A 17,937-nucleotide genomic window follows, 5' to 3' on the forward strand; every position below is an offset into this window, starting at 1 on the left:
ACCCTTTGTGTTATGAAAGCCTAATAGGTTCTCAGATTTTTTTTTTACCTGGTGACAACAATAGAAAATTGCATTTGCATCCGTTAACCATAGCCAGACTGAAGAAAAAGTTCCTCTGTTACTGATAAACTACTTGCTCTATCTTGTATCCTTTAATAAAGGGGCGAGCAACCTTCAGCCCTCCAGATGTTATGGACTGCATCTTCCATAATGTTCTTATATCCATAATGCTGGCAAAGCATCAGGGGAAATGTAGTCCACAAAATCTGGAGTGCTAAAGATTGCCTACCCCTGCTCCATGTTTAAGTTTAGTTTGGAGTTTGACACCCAAAACGGCTTGGATAGGTAGGTATATCTATGTCACCACTGCAGGTAAATCATTCTAGCCACAGACTTTAGATTATGGAACTGTTTACTGGTGGATCCTGTATTTAATGCATTCACCCGTATTCTGTAGTATTTGATGGTATCTCTGGGGGTACAGAGAGATACAAACTCTTCGGGACAGTTTTCAGAAAATTAAGGTTCATCCCTAATCTTGCTCTAAAGTGAATGCAAACGTTAATAATAATAATACCTATTTCTATTTTAAAAGTACAATAAGCAAACTGTACAATAGCAGGCTAGCAAGAGAAATGTTTTCTTGGTTTAGTAATAAGACGATCGCCCACAGAACAGCAAACTCATCATATACTGAGGGAGATGCAGGGAGGGCTGGTATTTGGCCTGGGGAACAAGTACAAAGTAATAGCATGAATCTCGTGGCTCTCTGTGTTGATGGTCGTACTCACATGCTTATATTGAGTGGATAGTTGAAGCTGTGAAGTAGTAGCCCACAGCCATGTTTGCTGATGATTTGTGGGTCCATTGTCACACTTACTAGGCCTTCCATGAGAAGATATATAATTAAATACATTATTTTAAAACTTTGAATGAACTTTGCTGTCATTACAATATGGTATCTGATGACATTGTAAATAGATAATGGCAATAGAACATCATTGGTTAAATTAGTTTTTTTTCCCCCTTGTTAAATAAGCAATTTGCTGCAGGCCTGCTGTACGTGCTCTCAGATTAAAAGATTTGGAGGAACCCTTAAAACTAGCATGGTGGATGGCTATGTTCTTAGTGAGCTCCTCACATACAGCTTGAAACTTAAACATTCTGCATGGATTGTAACCTCTCAGAAGTTCATTTCCTAGAGGTTGAAGCACTTCTGAACCACATACAGACCGGAATAGATTTTGAGGTCTATGCACCTGGGCGATCTGTGGAAGAGAGAAACGGCCGATCTCCCGGCCAGGAGTTGCCTGCGTGTACCGAGCATAACCCTCTGGGCTGGTGGGGGTTATCCAGGTCCCCACCAGAGAAAAGTTGCTGGGGGCTAAAGAGCAAAGACACTCTCACCTACTCTGACGCGAAGAGGCCTGTGATATACCTAAGATGGCTACCACGCCACCTGAGCATCCACTGTCTCAAAGAGAATCAAGGTTCCATGCAGCTTTTGACGCTATATGCACAGCTTTCTGGACCCGGATCGTGTCCCGCCAGACAAGGCTATTACTTATCCAGCCTGTGACGGAGGGTATCCCCAGTGACATCCCAGCACACTCCTCTCCTTCTGGCCCAAGAGCCAAGATGGACGTCAGGTCCATCAGCCATCCACGACCCTGTGGGACTGCTTGCAGAGTGGGGGTCTCGCAGATGGAGGCCCCCTCTCTGAAGATGGGGGACTAAGTTGTAAAAAGGCACCGGCTCATGTGCTGGCCTGGGCTTGGAGAGCAGGGAAGCTGGAATATGGCCATATCACCTATGGCGATCTGAGTGACCTCCAGGTGAGGCAAGGAGGTACAGGCAGAACCATGCAGCAATCTGTAACTGGAAGCCAAGCCGGACCCCAGTTGAAACATGCTTGTGGAATTGGCTGAGTTAAGGACACTGACTTTCCTGAAGCTTATTATGGGCAGCTTTAGCACACTAGTTTGATGTTGGCTAAAAAGTTTTGTTTTAATTTTCTCTTGGTTTATTTATTAGTCAGCTACTTATTATTTTACTTATTCGTGAGATGCATTACCTAAAGTTGTACTACTCCTCTGACACCTCCTAACCACTAATGCTCTGCTGATGGTGCAGTACAAGTACCTGGTGGTCTCTTTAGATATCATTTTGTTGACTACATGTCTAGAAAGCCTATCTGTACGCAAGCTACTACTCTAACCTATACCTAGACATGCTTCTATGGCTTGTATTTAACACTCTAAAAATGTGCAGATCCAGCATACCCGCATTGTATCTTGGTTGTAACTATCATTGCTTAGAATGTGCTCTTAATTCTTTTGCCATACTTATGTTTCTAAATGTTATTAATGTGCCTACTCCCGCTGTTGTGGCACAGTAGGCGTTTGTTCTTCCTGCACAGCAAAAATAAAGAATAAAAAAGTTAGCTAATAGTGGTGTTGTAAGTACATGCATTACAGGAACTTGTACGGTAATGCGGGATCATAAATAGTTTTGCAAGTGAATGCAGATGTAAGGAAAATAACAAAAGGGGAGAGAGACAATGGATCTTCACACACCATAACCTATGCAACGAGCAGTATTAAAGGACACTCCACTGCCCAAATACAAAATAAAATTTTAAAAATCACTGTTTAGTAGATATACCCCAAACGCAAATTTGCATGTATCTAATTATTATCTCATTCTTTTCATTGGAGTTATATCTAAAAACAGCTTGTAAAAACGGCAGATCTCTTGTCTGCTGCCTTTGCAAGCCCTTCCCTTCTTTCCTGTCCCAGACTTTATGTTGCTGTCCAATCACAGACTTCCCAATGCAGCTCAGTGAGAAGTCTTTGGAAGGCAGGTGCTCTGGACGATTGCTGCTTCTTGAGTTCAGTGCAAATAAGCTAACCAAACCAGGAAGTAACAGGACCTGTTGTCTGCTTGAAAAGCTAGGGGGGTGTAACCAGTATAATTTATAAAAGTGTCAATTTATATTTGAAATCTGCACTTTTTGAAGAAGAAAAAAACAGGACACACTATTCACACATAAAGTTTTTCAGTTAGCTGAAGTGCGTTATCGGTCTGGAGTGTCCCTCTAAAGCTTCGTGTCCTGATAAGGTAACACATACTCCTTTAATACAGCACTGCAGCTTTAAAGTGGAGATGTATGCACAAGCTAATAGTTGACCAAATGTTAGCTATGGGCCATGCTATTTATTTAGTTAAAATTCTCACTAGTTTGCATTTTTCTATTGACATGCCCTGTATGGCCGTTCGTTATTCCTTTCGATGTAACTTATATCTAGCCTCTACAGCAGTGGTTTCCAAACCAGTCCTCAAAGCACGCCTACCAGTCCGGTGATTTAGAGATTACGCAGTTATGTCTAAGAAAGAAACACCTTTGTGTAATCCCAAAATCCTGGACTGGTAGGCGTGCTTTGAGGACTGGTTTGGAAACCACTGCTCTACAGTGCTGTGTCAGGTGGAAATAAGCAACTAATTCATACTACTGCCTTCTTCTCTGGGATTTTGTATTTTATTTTTTATTTAGTCAGTATTCATACAGTTTTTTGGGAGTTTTTGGGTTGTATTTGTCCCTAATCATACAGTGTGCTCAGTTGCACCGCATTAGGCCGAGCAACACGTTTTCTCAGCCCATCCAATATTTAAGCTAGTTGAGTGGCATTGAGTTTAATTTAATTTTTCATCGATGATACGATAATTTTTTTTTAATCTTTATTGCGGTTCTATCATGGCTGTCCTTTTTGTTATACTGCAGCTCCATTGAACCATGAAGGTCTGTGCAAAATGAAGAAATTGGGCCAAGACAGCAGAATCGATGCAACAGCCAAAAAAAGCATTGTAACAAGAGGCTGCGTGAGCACGGGATCTGGCAAGGAAATTTATGTTCTCAAAGTCTCGAATCCTGAAAACCCATTTGTAAGTATCCCATAACAGGTGATATATGTGTTGATGGGATGTGTATGACTGGGCATATAGTATAAAGCCAAGAGTGCCTCCTTTAAATGGTTCAGAATGCCTTACATAACATGTACATCAATGGGTTTTTTTTGTGGGTGACAGAATCGAACAAGCACGTGATGTTGTAGTGGATTGGTAGCCAAAGTGGCCACTTTATTTTTCATAGTGGTCTCCATTTTGATTGTCTTTTCATTTTAGTGGGAACCATAGTTGGGAACTCTGTCAGGGGATTTTTCAAACACAAATCAGAGATATTTTAACCCCTTAAGGACCAAACTTCTGGAATAAAAGGGAATCATGACATGTCACACATGTCATGTGTCCTTAAGGGGTTAATGGAGTGGTTATTCTGTATAAATCTTGCTCCGGCATTCCCACTGCACAATTCTCTGCCATTTAGGAGTTAATTTACTTTGTTTATGCAGCCCTATCCACACCTCCCTGCATGTGACCTTCACAGTCTCCCTACACATTTCCTGTAAAGAGAGATCTAATGTTTAAACTTCTTCTATTGTACAGTCTGTATAACTTAGAATTTCTTATCTCCTCTGCCGATAGCTTGCTAGAGCCGCCTGTGTGTGATTAAAGTTTAATTAACAGAGCAGGAGATAAAAACACTTAAAGTATACGCGTTGTGCTGTCAGATCTGATTGAAAATGAAACCATATTTTCATGTAGGCTGTGTCAGTCACAGCCAGGGGAGGTGTGGTTAAGGCTGTGTAAACATAAAAAAAAGTGATCTAACTCCTAAATGGCAGAGAATTGAGCAGTGAGAATACAGGGACATGATCTATACACCAAAACCGTTTTATTAAGCCAAATATGTTTTGGTGCTTAGAGTATCTTTTTAAATACATTTTACAATGTACTTGGTGACCAGCCTCTGAAATGGTAGAAGTTGTTTCTATCTTTCCTAGATCGGAATTTTCCAAACTATATTCAGGTTAACTCTTCTACCTATTGAATAACTGCAACCCCTATTATTCTTCACAAAAAAATGAATTAATTTTTTTTTAAACTTTGTATAGACTTCATTATACAAACTCTAGTTTATTCACTTACACCTGTAATCTAAGCTTGGGAATTATTGAAACATGCTAGCTTGGAGACCCTTGAATGAATAAGCTTTAACAACTGCCACACTATGTCGTCTTCTCAAAATATCAATAGAGGCAGCTTCTCCCTTCCTTGTATCTGGGGGAAGAACAAATAGTCAGTTAGACTTCCTAAATAGTTTTGATCTTTTCAGAAACACAATGATACATCTCACGACATCCACTTTACTCCATACTCTTTCTTCTGGAGTTGACAGGTTCGGAATAAAGGGTGGAAGGGTAATGTCTTGTTTTAAATGAAACTGAAAGACCAACTTAGGGAGAAAATCTTGTTTTGGAATCAAACCGGCCTTATCATGATGAAATGTTGCTCTGATAGAGCTTGGAGCTCCGAAATCCTTTTAGTCGAAGTGATCGCCACTAGGTACAAGGTTTTTATGGTCAACAGGAAGTCACTGAACTTTTCCAGGGGTTCAGAGGGATCATCTGTCATAGCTCGTAACACCTAGGACAATTCCCATAGCGGAGGTAACTGTTTAACTGGAAGCCTGATGCGAATAACTGCTTTAAAAAAGCGAATTATCAAAGGATCCAAAGCCCACCGGGTATTAGTTATGACTGAGATAGCAGATACCTGGACCTTTTGTCCAGACATTCTTGAAAATCCAGAATGTGGATACTGAAGGCTGTAGGGAATCATAACCCCTAACACAGACCCCTAACACAGTATTTCCCAGATCCTATTTTTTAATTTTTTTATTTTATCACATTTAAATTCTTTATTTTCTTGTGCAAGGAGTTAACAAGCATGCATACTGCGCCACAACAGCTTTCGTATGCCACATTTCAATAATATTGGTACAGTATAGATCAACAATGCACAGTTTTTTTTTTAAATTTATTTTTGTATTAGAGGCCAGTAAGCACTCCGCGGGTAAACAAGGTTGTACCCTTGATATGGGCATCAGGTTCTAGTGTACTGGCAGAGTGTCGTGATACACTAGTAAGATATAAGTGTTGAGTTTCTCATAGTTGTACGTCGTGGTGAGTAATGTAGGGCGTTTTAAGTTGGCTAGGACCGTGGATCTGGGAGAGGGACCCAGCCCTAAGGGTCTTATATAAGGAAGCTGTAGCCCTGCCGAACTCACAGGTACTACAGTGGTCAGTCGGGTGTGTCGTTTGTTAGTTTACACTCAGTTACCCCAGAGTGTTGGGGGGGGGGGGGTGGAGGGAAATCTCCGGGTTCTGTGCCCTCCTATTGGGACCTGTCGTATGAGGTGTACTAGCACATGGAGTCATTGGTGTTAACTATGCAAGAATTGGAGTTGCATCTCCTCGAACTTCAGGGGTGTTCTGGATTTTATAGTGTCCTGCAGGGCCAGCTTGTCGCGAAGCAGTGGGAAGCGTATCAGGACGTCTCGGGGCACTCCGGCCGGGGCCCTGTTTGATTTGTCAAGTCTGTAGTATCCGTCTATCTGTATGCCCTTTGCAGAGCGCTGCAGCAGTAGGGTAGTCCATAGCCGGCGTAAGAAATGGGGCAGTTCCTGTTCGGTGATTGATTCGGCTATGACCCTTATTTTAAGGTTATTGCGTCTCCTCGCGTCGTCCTGGGCATCCAGTCTGATCTGCATATTTTTGTGTGATGCTTGGAGCTGTAGCAGTAGCTCGTTGGTGCTTGCTTGCTTTTGGGCTAGGGAGGTGGTGGTGTCCTCGTTGGCCTGTACTCTGGCAGTCACCACTGTTATATCCTCTCGTATTACGTTCAAGTCTATAGAATGTAAGCTCGATTGAGCAGGGTCCTCTTCAACCTATTGTTCCCATAAGTTTATTTGTAATTGTCCTATTTATAGTTAAATCCCCTCTCATAATATTGTAAACCACTACGGAATCTGTTGGCGCTATTTAAATGGCAATAATAATAATAATAATAAGTCTGCATTGAAAAAGGCTCTTATATTCGACATTAGAGCCTTAATATCCCCTTTAGTAGCTGGGGCTGTCAGATCTTCCCCTCCTTGTGGGCTGATTATGCTCTCCGAGCAGGGGATTTCATCCGGTGCATCCAGAATTTCATCCTCAGAGGATGTGTAGTATGCATCTGTTTGCGGCGCCATTTTAGGCCTAGGCCGCGGCTGTAGGAGGGCGGTGATATCGCAGGAGCCGTTCCCGGTAAGGGTTTTGAGCTTCTTTGCTTTCTTCCCCATTGTGAGGTGAGTTGTTTAACCCGATCTCGGGTGGGGTAGGGGTAGGTAGGAGCCCCGAAATCTGCCGTTTAGTATTCCAGCCGCGGGAGCTTAGCCGGCATGCGTCTTCTCTCTTTAGCGTTGAAACCACGCCCCCTCCCAGATCCTATTAAAGCAAGATGTGGATAATTTTCTTGCTTCCAATAACCTTTCTGCAAATGCCAATAGTCCTGATTATGGGAGGTTCTTCTTTATTAAGATATATGCCTCCAGATTGAAACAATGTTGCTCCGGGTGGACTGTAGGACCTGGAATGAGGAGGTCCCATCTGTGGAGAAAAGCCAGCGGAGTTGTCAGGCTCCCTGCATCTTGCTCTGCCCCTGATGCGCCTCCTTAGCTGACATCATCATAATGGATGATCTCAGCCAATGACAATGCATTCCCATAGAAAAGTATTAGATTGACTAAGACCATCAATTCTTCTGATCTAAGCCAAACACCGCCCTGGCCAATCAACATATCCTCGGAGAGATGCATTGAGTCAATGCATCTCTATGAGGAAAGTTCAGCAATGCATGGAGACACTGGACATCTAGTGGCCGTCTGAGGAGTGGCCACTAGAGGTGTTCCTAGGCTGCAATGTAAACACTGCCATTTCTCCGAATGTATCACTTATTACAAGTCTATGCTTTACATACAGTACAGTGTTTACGCATCAGCCAACCATGTTAAAGACCAGTTATTTTTGTTGATGAATGTATATAGCAGCATGCACTGGAAGGGGGGCGGGGGTTGTTGGCTCAAAGAAGAATTACTGGAAATGAAGTTGAAGTTGTCGCCTTAATACAGTTCATGGGAAACAATGTCTGCAAAACACAGGAGGTAAAAATAGAAAGTGAGCCGGATCAGGAGACGGCATCATCGAAGGCGACACTATGTCGTTGTGGAATGTACATCATGGGGTCATTTTGCCGACAGTATGCCTTAAGTTTGTAAATTGGCTGGAAAAATGCTTGCACATTGCGCAGGCTACAGTTCTGATCAAACTATGGACCACTCTGTCTATACATCTTTGAGTTATATTTAGTGCACCCTTTTATTTATTTTTTGCAAAAAGATGAAGCCTTTTCTATACTATAAGTTATTTACATTTGAAAGACGCTGAGGGAACAGGGGATGCTGGGGTGACAAGGGACAGAGATAAGGTGTAAAGTAAGCTAGGGAGAAAGGCTGGATTCCGTCTGGAAAGGAAGGAAAAAGAAGGGAGGGTGACGTGGGTGGTAAAGTGTTGAACAAAGGAAAGACAGTTAAAAGGTAAGGGATAAAATGTCAGGAGGTGAGATAAAAATAGTCTGTGAATGAGACAGGTAAAACAGCTTTCGGAAGACATACTTAAAACTAAAGAGAGGGGCAGATATATTCTTGCAAAAGGTGCAAGTACTATCATGTTATAACACCGAAACCATTTATGCATTTGTTACTACCGCCATCTTCTCATTTTGTAGCATGTGTATGGCTGTTAATGAGACGTTAAAGGAACACTCCATGCACCAGGTTTGCCCCGGCATCCCCAAGTGTAAGTATTCAAATAATTTGCTAATGGTTTGACAACTTACCTGGGGCCTGCCAGTCACTTCCTTCACTGAGAGCCAGAAGCAATCTACTCTGAGCTATGTGGATGTTCTCAGCCTGTGAGCCGGCCCTGTATTTCAAGGTCCAACTCAGAAGAGCTAATGGAAGCTTGGTCAAAACAGTCATGGTTCCACTGTGTCCATACTGATCAAACAATGTTTCTACCGTTATTGGTTTGGGTGAAAAGGGGTCCTATACTGTACGTTAGATACTCAAGTTTAAGCAATTGCAATAATACCAGAAGAAAATGATTAACTATCAACGTTAATGGAACCATTAGAATTCAGCACCTATAAGGACATTAGAGGTCCCTGAAACAACAATTTCTAACAATTTAAGGGACACTCCACTGACCAAATACAGAAACATAAAAATCTCTGTTTATAAGATATACTCCCAATGAAAACATGCATGCATGTAATTATGCTTTTTTCCCATTGGAGTATATCTAAAAACAGCTTGCAAAAACTGCAGATCTCTTGTCTGTAGCCTTTTCTAGCCCTCCCCTTCTAACCCCACTTTTTGTGGCGTCCAGTCCTGCATTTAATGTGCTTTAAAGCTGTTGCAATGGCTTTACGCCGTAATGGCTTTCAGACCCAAGAACTGCTACTGGATACTCACCTGCATGGCGACCTGCTTCTGGGGGACTGCCCGACAGCTCATTAATTAAGCTGAACAAGCCATGATTAAAGGAACACTCTGTGTACCAAACTGTGTAGTGGTTATGGTGTTAGGAGTGCCCTGCTTACCCTGAGGAGTCTGAAAGGTTTTTAATGGCTTGATGTCTTACCTAACTACCATCTCCCAAGAAAAGTAATTCTTGTTAACTCACCAGAAAGGCTCATTAGCCGAGTGTCAGCTGATTGTTTAAAACTGTGTATTTATTTTGTGTTTTGGACATTATCTTCTTTACTGATACATTTCTAAACAGGGTTATCTTCAATATTTTTCTTTTTTTTGTTTTAACTCAAGATTCTGAATTTGAAACTGACCAATAATGAGAATGTTAAGATTTCAAAGACGCCTGCAGTGCTGATTGTTAACGTCAACGTGAGTTTCCTTAATATCTCCATTACTGGACCCAAAGATTTCACCATTGTGCATGTAAGTATTCTTGTACCGTTCGATGTATTCCCACGTCTGTCTGTGAGGTCTCATTTATCACTCTGTGTATGCCATTTATTTCATTTCCAAATGTGATCGGTGGTCTCACTCTGTCTCTGATTACTCTGGTGTTTAATTCGTGTAAACTGGTGGTAACTAAATATTTGCATTTTACATTTGTTATTATACATAATAAAATATTACATGATTTCCTCTGTGTAGAGCTATAACCATTATAGAAAGTATTTGTATTGTTCATAAAAACAGTAATTTCAAAGCTCTCACAGGAAACACCTTATTTTTTTATTAAGGAATAAGCAGGGTATTCTTTTAATATTTGTAACTTATCAATTATGTACAGAACACATTATTTTTTTTAATCAAGGGATTGCTTATTATATATTTATAAACTGTATATTATTGAGAGGTTAATATACATTTACCTTGTATTTATTTATGTATTTATTTTACAGGGACACTATAGTCCCCAAAACAACTTTAGCTTAATTTGTTTTTGTGTATAGAGCATGTCTATCACGTTTTACTGCTCAATTCACTGTCATTTAACAAAATGGTTTTATTTTCAATCAGAAGTAACTTACTTCAACCCCTTAAGGACACATGACGTGTGTGACATGCCATGATTCCCTTTTGTTCCAGAAGTTCGTCCTTAAGGGGTTAAACATTGTTATCTCCTGCTCTGTAAAACTTCCAGCAGGGTCTAGCAAGCTATTAACAGAGCAGAATATACGAAATATAAACATTAGATGACTCTTTACAGGAAGTGTTTAGGAAAGCTGTGCAAGTCACATGCAGGGAGGTGTGACTAAAGCTGCATAAACAAAGTGATTTAACTCCTAAATGGCAGATAATTGAGCCTTCAGGAGCATGATCTATACACAATAACAGATTCACTGAAAATCCATGTATGCCAATTGTAACAAAATGATCTACTGTGTGGTCTGATTTTGTTTATTCTAAAAACGTTAAACAATATTTACAGAACCCTGGCACCGCATCCACAGCCATGTTTTTTTTGTTCTCCTCTTAGAACTGATCCCTAGGATTGGAATATCGATCTCTCTGTACATCGTGGTAGTCAATAAGTTTGATTGCGTACTGTTAATAATATTGTTTTGATCTCTCTATCTTTTTTCCTTTTAGAATCCTAATGTCTTGTTATCAATAGATATTCAAAAGATTGTGCACAGTCTTCCTAATGAAAACAATGAACTCCTACAGTGGGCTGAAGAAAAATACGGCAATGTAACCTTTTTCAGTGAAGTGAGCGACGTGAATACAATATCCCTCAATATGGGAGTTGGTGAGTGTAGTACAGACGAGGATGTGTGGAATTGGAGTGCAGGGGAGAGAATGTGTCTGAATTGTAAGTTACAGAACAATGTTCTCAAAAGCTACTATTCCCCTTGCTCAGTGCTCAGCCAGTCAAACTTGGTTCACAAAAATCTAAGGTACCACAGTTTCACTGCTGCAGACTCACTGATGTTTGTTCTCATCTATGTCCCATCTTTCTAATATCAGTTTCCAATCCTATCCCACCATAGATAGATATATCCAACGATCCAGCAATTCTAAAAAAAGTACTACTACTGGCAGGGGGACACTGCAAGGGGAGCTGATCTAACTTAGAGGGGATTGTGCTGTGTGTTTAAAGGGACAGCCAAGTAGACAGTGGCCGACTTCCATAATTATAATGTGTATTTTTCTTTCCTTTTTAGATGTGTTTTAATACGTGGTAAATTAGTTTTTGTTTGTTTGCGGAGGGAGAAATGTACTTGCTGAGTCTTTGATGCCTTGTTTATCATGGAGCAAACAATAGAAAACTGAATTATGGGGAGGGAGGGACGAGGTAACTGAAAATTCTAAGCATACAAGCACCCGAGCTGTAAATTGAGTCCTGCGGTCAGTGCCATCGAATATAAGTGAAGACAGACAGTGTTTTGTATATTCCTTTAAGATCCACGGAGAAACTTTTAAAGGGTTAATGCAAGCCTGCTGTAGAGGTTATGATGCCAGGAGTACCTTGAACGGTTCCCCCGGTAGTGGTGCAAACAGTTGTTTTGCCCTCTTACCTGGGCTTCCTTGCTGTGCTTTAGGGTCCTAGCTTCCCTGGTGATGTGCTGCTGGCTTCTAGACAATCTAGTTGCCATTTATTACCTAAGAGCATCAGCTGACTTCTCTCAGTCAGTGAATAGAACACTACGTATAAAATAATTGCACAGAATTGACATTAGCCAGTCTCGAACTCCGGGATGGCTAATACTGCCCCTATGACGCTACCGGAGGTGGAGTTTCACCTATCACAGCCAAGGTGTAAACACGTTATGTGCAGTATTTCAAAGCTAAGCTCTTCAAGCTTCTGGCCCCATGACCACTTAAAATCACTGTAGTGGTCATGGTTCTTGGAGTAACCCTTTAAGGATCACAGTCTGGTAGCTAAAGACCCTACGGTTGCATTGAATATCTTGCTGTTTTGCCTTTATAGCTCTATGCAGCCTTACAGTTATGGGTCATTCCAATATCATACAGGATTGTTAAAGGCTAGTTCGTTATGACGGAATTTAAACTTCTTTAGTTTAGAATAATGTCTCCTCAGAGGGGATATCATAACATTATACAAATATATCCGGGGCCAATACAAACCGTTGTGTGGAAATATATTCACAAACAGGACTATACATAGGACAAAGGGCTGGCCTTAGGGGTGTGCGAGCTGTGCGGTAACACAGGGAGCCATGGCAGTAGGGGGCACCATGCGGTCGACACAGCTCGCATATGTCCCCAGTGACAGCTGTGAGGGGGTGCTCAGAGCACTTCTATGCGGCAGGTCCCACTATGAAGCTACCGGGTCTAGCAGAGAAGGGAGTGGGGGCGGAGTTAAGGGAGTGATGGAGCAGGGCTACGTGAACAGTGAGCAGAGCTGAGTGAGAGGTGGACGTGACTATGTGAGTGACGGGGGAGGAGCTAAATGTGGCCCAAACCTGCTGCCTGGTAAGTGTGAGGGAAGCTGGAAGGAGTGTGTGTGTGTGTGTGTGTGTGTGTGACTGTCTGCAAGTAATTGTGTGAGTGTGCATGTCTGCTTGTAACTGTGTGTGACTTTCTGCTTGTAACTGTGTGTGTACAACTGTCTGTAACTGTGTTTGTACGACTGTACCTGTATATGTACAACTGTCTGTAACTGTGTGTATGACTGCCTGCCTGTTACTGTGTGACTGCCTGTACCTGTGTGTATGTATATGTGTGTGACTGACTACCAATAACTTTGTGTGTGTGTCTGTGTGTCTACCTTTTAACTGTGCATGTGGCTGCCTCTACCTGTGTATGACTGTCTGCCTGTACATGTGTGTAACTATCTGTACATGTGTGTTTGACTATATACCTGTAACTGCGTGTGTGTGACTATGTGCCCTTAACTGTTTGTGTGACTTTTTTGCTTTAACTGTTTGTGAGAATATGCCTGTAAGTGTGTGTGACTATGTGCCTAGGACTGTGCGCATCCGATTGTGGGACTGTGTGCATGTGACTGCAAAAATGCACACCTGCATTCACACATGTGCCTGCATACATAATTTTATCTGAATGAAATACCCATCAAATACCCATGCTCAAGTATCACACACATCCAATACACACATATATCACACACAATCAATACTCCCATTACAAATATCACAAACAGCCAACACGTCTGACACACACACGACATCACATTATTATGAGGTTTATTACAATGGAGCTTTATCATACAAAAAGCAAAATGTAGCTGTCTTCCGAGATCTGGCCAATCAGAGGGTTGCCACAGATTACCACAGGAAAGCCTGAGCTCATGAGACAGTTACTGATGGTCTGCACCTGGTGAAGGTGCAAACCAGATTCCCAGCACACTGGATCACCTGAGATCAGCATGCCTCCCTCCCAACAAGATAACCACAGGAAAGGGGGGGATGAATATTTGTTTTTAAATTCCTTCTTTTGGATCTACACATGTCTCATTTCAGTCTATTTAACTATGTACTGATATTGGTCCTTAATGGGGCTAAAAGAAAAAATAAATACTTGTAAAAGTATAGAAAATGCACAGAAAATACCACTTTGTAGCATTAAAGTACATGTCTATGGCAATTCAGCACTTTCTTATTCTTGGGAATTAATAATTCCTTTATGTTTCCTCACAGGGCTCAGTGCGCCAAATACCTGTATTCTGGAGGACAATTTTTTGGCAACCGGTATACTGGAGGCCACGTATAAGAACGATATAGTGACTGGATGTGAATTGTCGATGCCCACTTCAGGCCATACTAAATATGCATACATTATACATGCGACTAATCCATTCTCAAAGCCCAGGTACGAAGCAAAACACTATTGGTAATATCCGTATGCACGAATGTTATATTACATAAAGGTCTGTAAGAACACAAATGCCCGTATAGAAATTTTAAATGACAGCCTTTCAGTGGCAACGTGTGACTGCCCCTAGGTATTGTTTATTATCGTTTTGTATAAAGAACTATCATTCCACGTGGTTAATTTTGAACCCCCTCTTAGTAAGTGACAACTATATAACATATTGTGCTTTTAGAAGGCCCTTTGTGTGACAACGTATAATGAGATTTGTTTGCAAAACTTGGAATTGTGTTGAACTCACAATTCCCAGATTTAAGGCCAAAATAATCAAACTAGAAAAAATATCCATGTCAGCTGTGCTTCCAGTCCAGATAAGATTTAATTTGAAATTCACTTCGAATTCCTGACAGCTCACACTGGAACACAGATTATGATAACGGAGGCAGTTTTGGCTGTTATTCAATTTCAGCTGTTGTTAAAGGTTACCTGTTGTGACAAATACAACTAGAGAATCCAATTTAATTTATAGAATTGGTAGCAAATGTCTAGATCCCTCTTAAGTCAGATATTTAAAAACCGTCTTTTCCCCATCCGTAAATCCCGTATGTGCCAATCCGCACAGAGATAAGATGGCTGTACGTCCATGTATGTTATTATGGAAACCCTCCTCGATGCATCACTCCTGCTTGTCTACAGACTACGAAAAAGCACCGCTTGCAAGGGGAAGGAGGGAAAAGAGGCAGGCTCTCTGTGAGTGTAGCAGAATAAGCTCGTAAGAAAGACAGAATTATTTATTTAAGGAGCTTCGGACAACTTGAATGATGCTCTCAAACTAATATGTGAACTTTTAATAGTACTAAGGGAAGAAACACGGCACACTTAGATCTGTCATGACGGGCTCACTTTAAGCACAGTGTTCTATACATCCCAATCATTCTTCGGTTCATGTAATGTGTTAGGCTTTCGTGCTTCCACAGGTAGGCGATTCTAAGTATTCACTACCTACTATAGTAATGGATTGTCCCTTTCTCTCTCAGTATTCCAACCTGTAATCTTATTTTTTCAAGTCTTCTTCCTCAGCGTTATTTAAGGCTTTAATGTACTTCAAGTGTAATAATTCTTCTCCTTGTACATTTTCCAGATCCACCGCCTTTTTATTTTTCTGAATACATAGTGCAGCAAGTAAAAACTGCTGTTCTTCAGTATGTAGTATTCATATGCTGCAGGAGGGAAATTAATTAATCAAGACAAGTGCTCCCCTCCTGCCGGTCACAGCATGTAGTGCGGCTGAGCCCTACTCAGCCCGACAGGAAGTGCTCACTGAGCGCACCGAACTGCTTCCTGTCAAACCCCCTTTAAAACAGCAATGTTTCACATTGCAGGGCAAAGGGGACAGAGACATTGCACCCAGACCACTTCAATGACATGAAGTGGATTTGGTGCCTATAGTGTCCTTTTAACACATTATGTTCTCAAGGATAAAATAGTGGATCTGACAACCCCATATCTCTTGTAAGTGGCAAGGGTTCTGATCTAAACTGTAATTTTGTGGTTTTCTTTTTTTTTACCCAGGTCTCACCCGATTAAAATAAACCTGAAAACAGACAATAATCAGTGTAACACGACACATAAAATGGCACTGTACCTAAAGGGAGATGATGATTACTTTTGGTCTGTCAACCCAACTATTACCAGTAGTATCCAAATGCAGGTAAGTAAGCTATGTGGAGCCTCCTTATGTCACTCTCTTGACCTGCCAGTGGGCACAGTGTGAGCGTTGCATTTATAGGGCTCAACGTTTGTTAAATTTTCCTTCTCTTATGTTTCCTTTGCTTCGATCTAGGTTGCTGGTAATTATACTGCTCCAGGAATTGGCACTTACACCAGTTATCAAGTGAACTTCCCTAAAGACCGTGACGAACTCATAAAGTATGCCATGAAAGAAAATGCCACCAACCTGTCCTACCTAGAAATAGTCAACGCTGATTCTCTCACTATAACTGTGCCTTGTGGTAAGAGCCATAAAGAAAAGTATGACTTCAAATACTAATCTTAGTAGGGTTCTCTTCCCTCGGGTCTCTCAACTTTATTTTGTCTGTCATTTATTTCTTGTTTTTGATTTATATATTGTCACTGTATAATTGTTAAGCATGGCGTGATATTGCTTGCACTTATGATCAGAATAATGCACATTTACAGTAATTATACAGACCTGTATAATAGAGTGCATAATACTTTTAATACATTAGAATAGTGTCACATATACACGATTGTCGCGGCATTCTGGTTAAGACTGTTTGTGTCGATCGGGAGACTGCAGCGTACTGCTCCCCCGTCATGCTCCCCCGTCAAACCCCCGTCATGCCTGGGTCCTCATTGCCATAATGTTTGGGGTGACGTGGACCAAATAAAATGCACCTGACTAGTTAAATAGTGGTTTTGCCCCAATACCCTTGCCCTGTCGTGGTCTCCAATGCACTTCCTGATTAGCATGTTTTCTCTGTATTCCTGACTTCTGGTATTGACCTTGACTTGCCATTGATCTTGTCAACCCAATAATAATAAAAAACGGCCAAGAAGACTCGAACATTGAATTCTTTGTACAGTAAAGGAGTAAAAAAAATTTTTTTACAATCATTGGGAGCTCTCTCTCTCTATATATATATATTCCAGCGGCGCTGGAAATGGGGTATGTTTTAATTCCTTTCAAGAGGCTAAAAGGGGGCAAGCCACCTAAATGGAGTATTAAACACTATAGGGTCAGAAATACATGCTTGTCTTCCTGACCCTATCGTGTTTATTTAACGTGTGTTGCGGTGTGAGTTCCATCACCTTTATGCATTTTAATATAATGGAGATATAATTATGTCTGACTCCATGTTAGTAGGTGGAAGTCAGCCAGCAAATCCCTCCTGTCAGTGCCAAGAATAAAGACACGCTGCCCCTACCTTCTGGAACTCTTTACCGTGTGCAATCAGAGAGTCCTTACAGACTTTAAAAACAAAAAAGCTAAAGACCCACCTCTTCCATCAGGCATTCAGTCCGCTCAGCTGACCTTCAGAAACTCCTAACTTTTATGTCTTTATGTTTGTGTGTTTGTAAAGTGCTTTGAGTCTCACAGGGAGAAATCACAAATTCTTATTATTATATAAGTCTGCATACTTTGTATAAAGTGCTCCATTCCATATATTCTGAGATAGAGATAGATCTATTAGAGATTCCTGATATATAATGTAATAGTTTCTAACAAAGCTTGTGAAGGTTGAATTGGTACGTTTTATATTTGTAACATTTTTGTTGACCATTTTTCTATTTTACAGTGCCAGAAAGCACACCCACAGTTTCAAAACCCTCCGTGTCCCGAAAAAAACAGTGTGAGGATTATTTAAATATGCAGCGACGTGCCGTGCAAGCACAATGCACCGACAGCCACATGGTGGTGAGAATAGCAAAAGACATCTATCAGGTAAATGTGGCAAAAACAACTAAACTGTTTTTGACGTTCTTGATTTTTTTTTTTTCTTCCAAGCTGTGATTAGTAATTTTATGGAGGACAAAGTCTCCATTAAACAAGTTATGAAATGTGATTAACAATGTGATCAACACATTGT

At 41.1% G+C, this 17,937-nt stretch overlaps 1 protein-coding gene across 1 annotated transcript in view; it reads left to right on the forward strand.

Moving 5' to 3' along the window:
• Positions 1 to 17,937, forward strand: part of ENG (endoglin) — a 46,926-nt gene that overhangs the window by 14,202 nt on the left and 14,787 nt on the right. The window contains exons 2-8 of the mRNA XM_063432570.1: positions 3,782 to 3,942; positions 9,827 to 9,958; positions 11,123 to 11,282; positions 14,155 to 14,326; positions 15,899 to 16,037; positions 16,170 to 16,338; positions 17,647 to 17,792. Of these exons, the coding sequence (XP_063288640.1) occupies positions 3,782 to 3,942; positions 9,827 to 9,958; positions 11,123 to 11,282; positions 14,155 to 14,326; positions 15,899 to 16,037; positions 16,170 to 16,338; positions 17,647 to 17,792 (1,079 nt within the window). The remainder of the gene's footprint in view (positions 1 to 3,781; positions 3,943 to 9,826; positions 9,959 to 11,122; positions 11,283 to 14,154; positions 14,327 to 15,898; positions 16,038 to 16,169; positions 16,339 to 17,646; positions 17,793 to 17,937) is intronic.

The sequence above is a fragment of the Pelobates fuscus genome, chromosome 9, assembly GCF_036172605.1.
Source record: "Pelobates fuscus isolate aPelFus1 chromosome 9, aPelFus1.pri, whole genome shotgun sequence".
Taxonomy (NCBI): domain Eukaryota; kingdom Metazoa; phylum Chordata; class Amphibia; order Anura; family Pelobatidae; genus Pelobates; species Pelobates fuscus.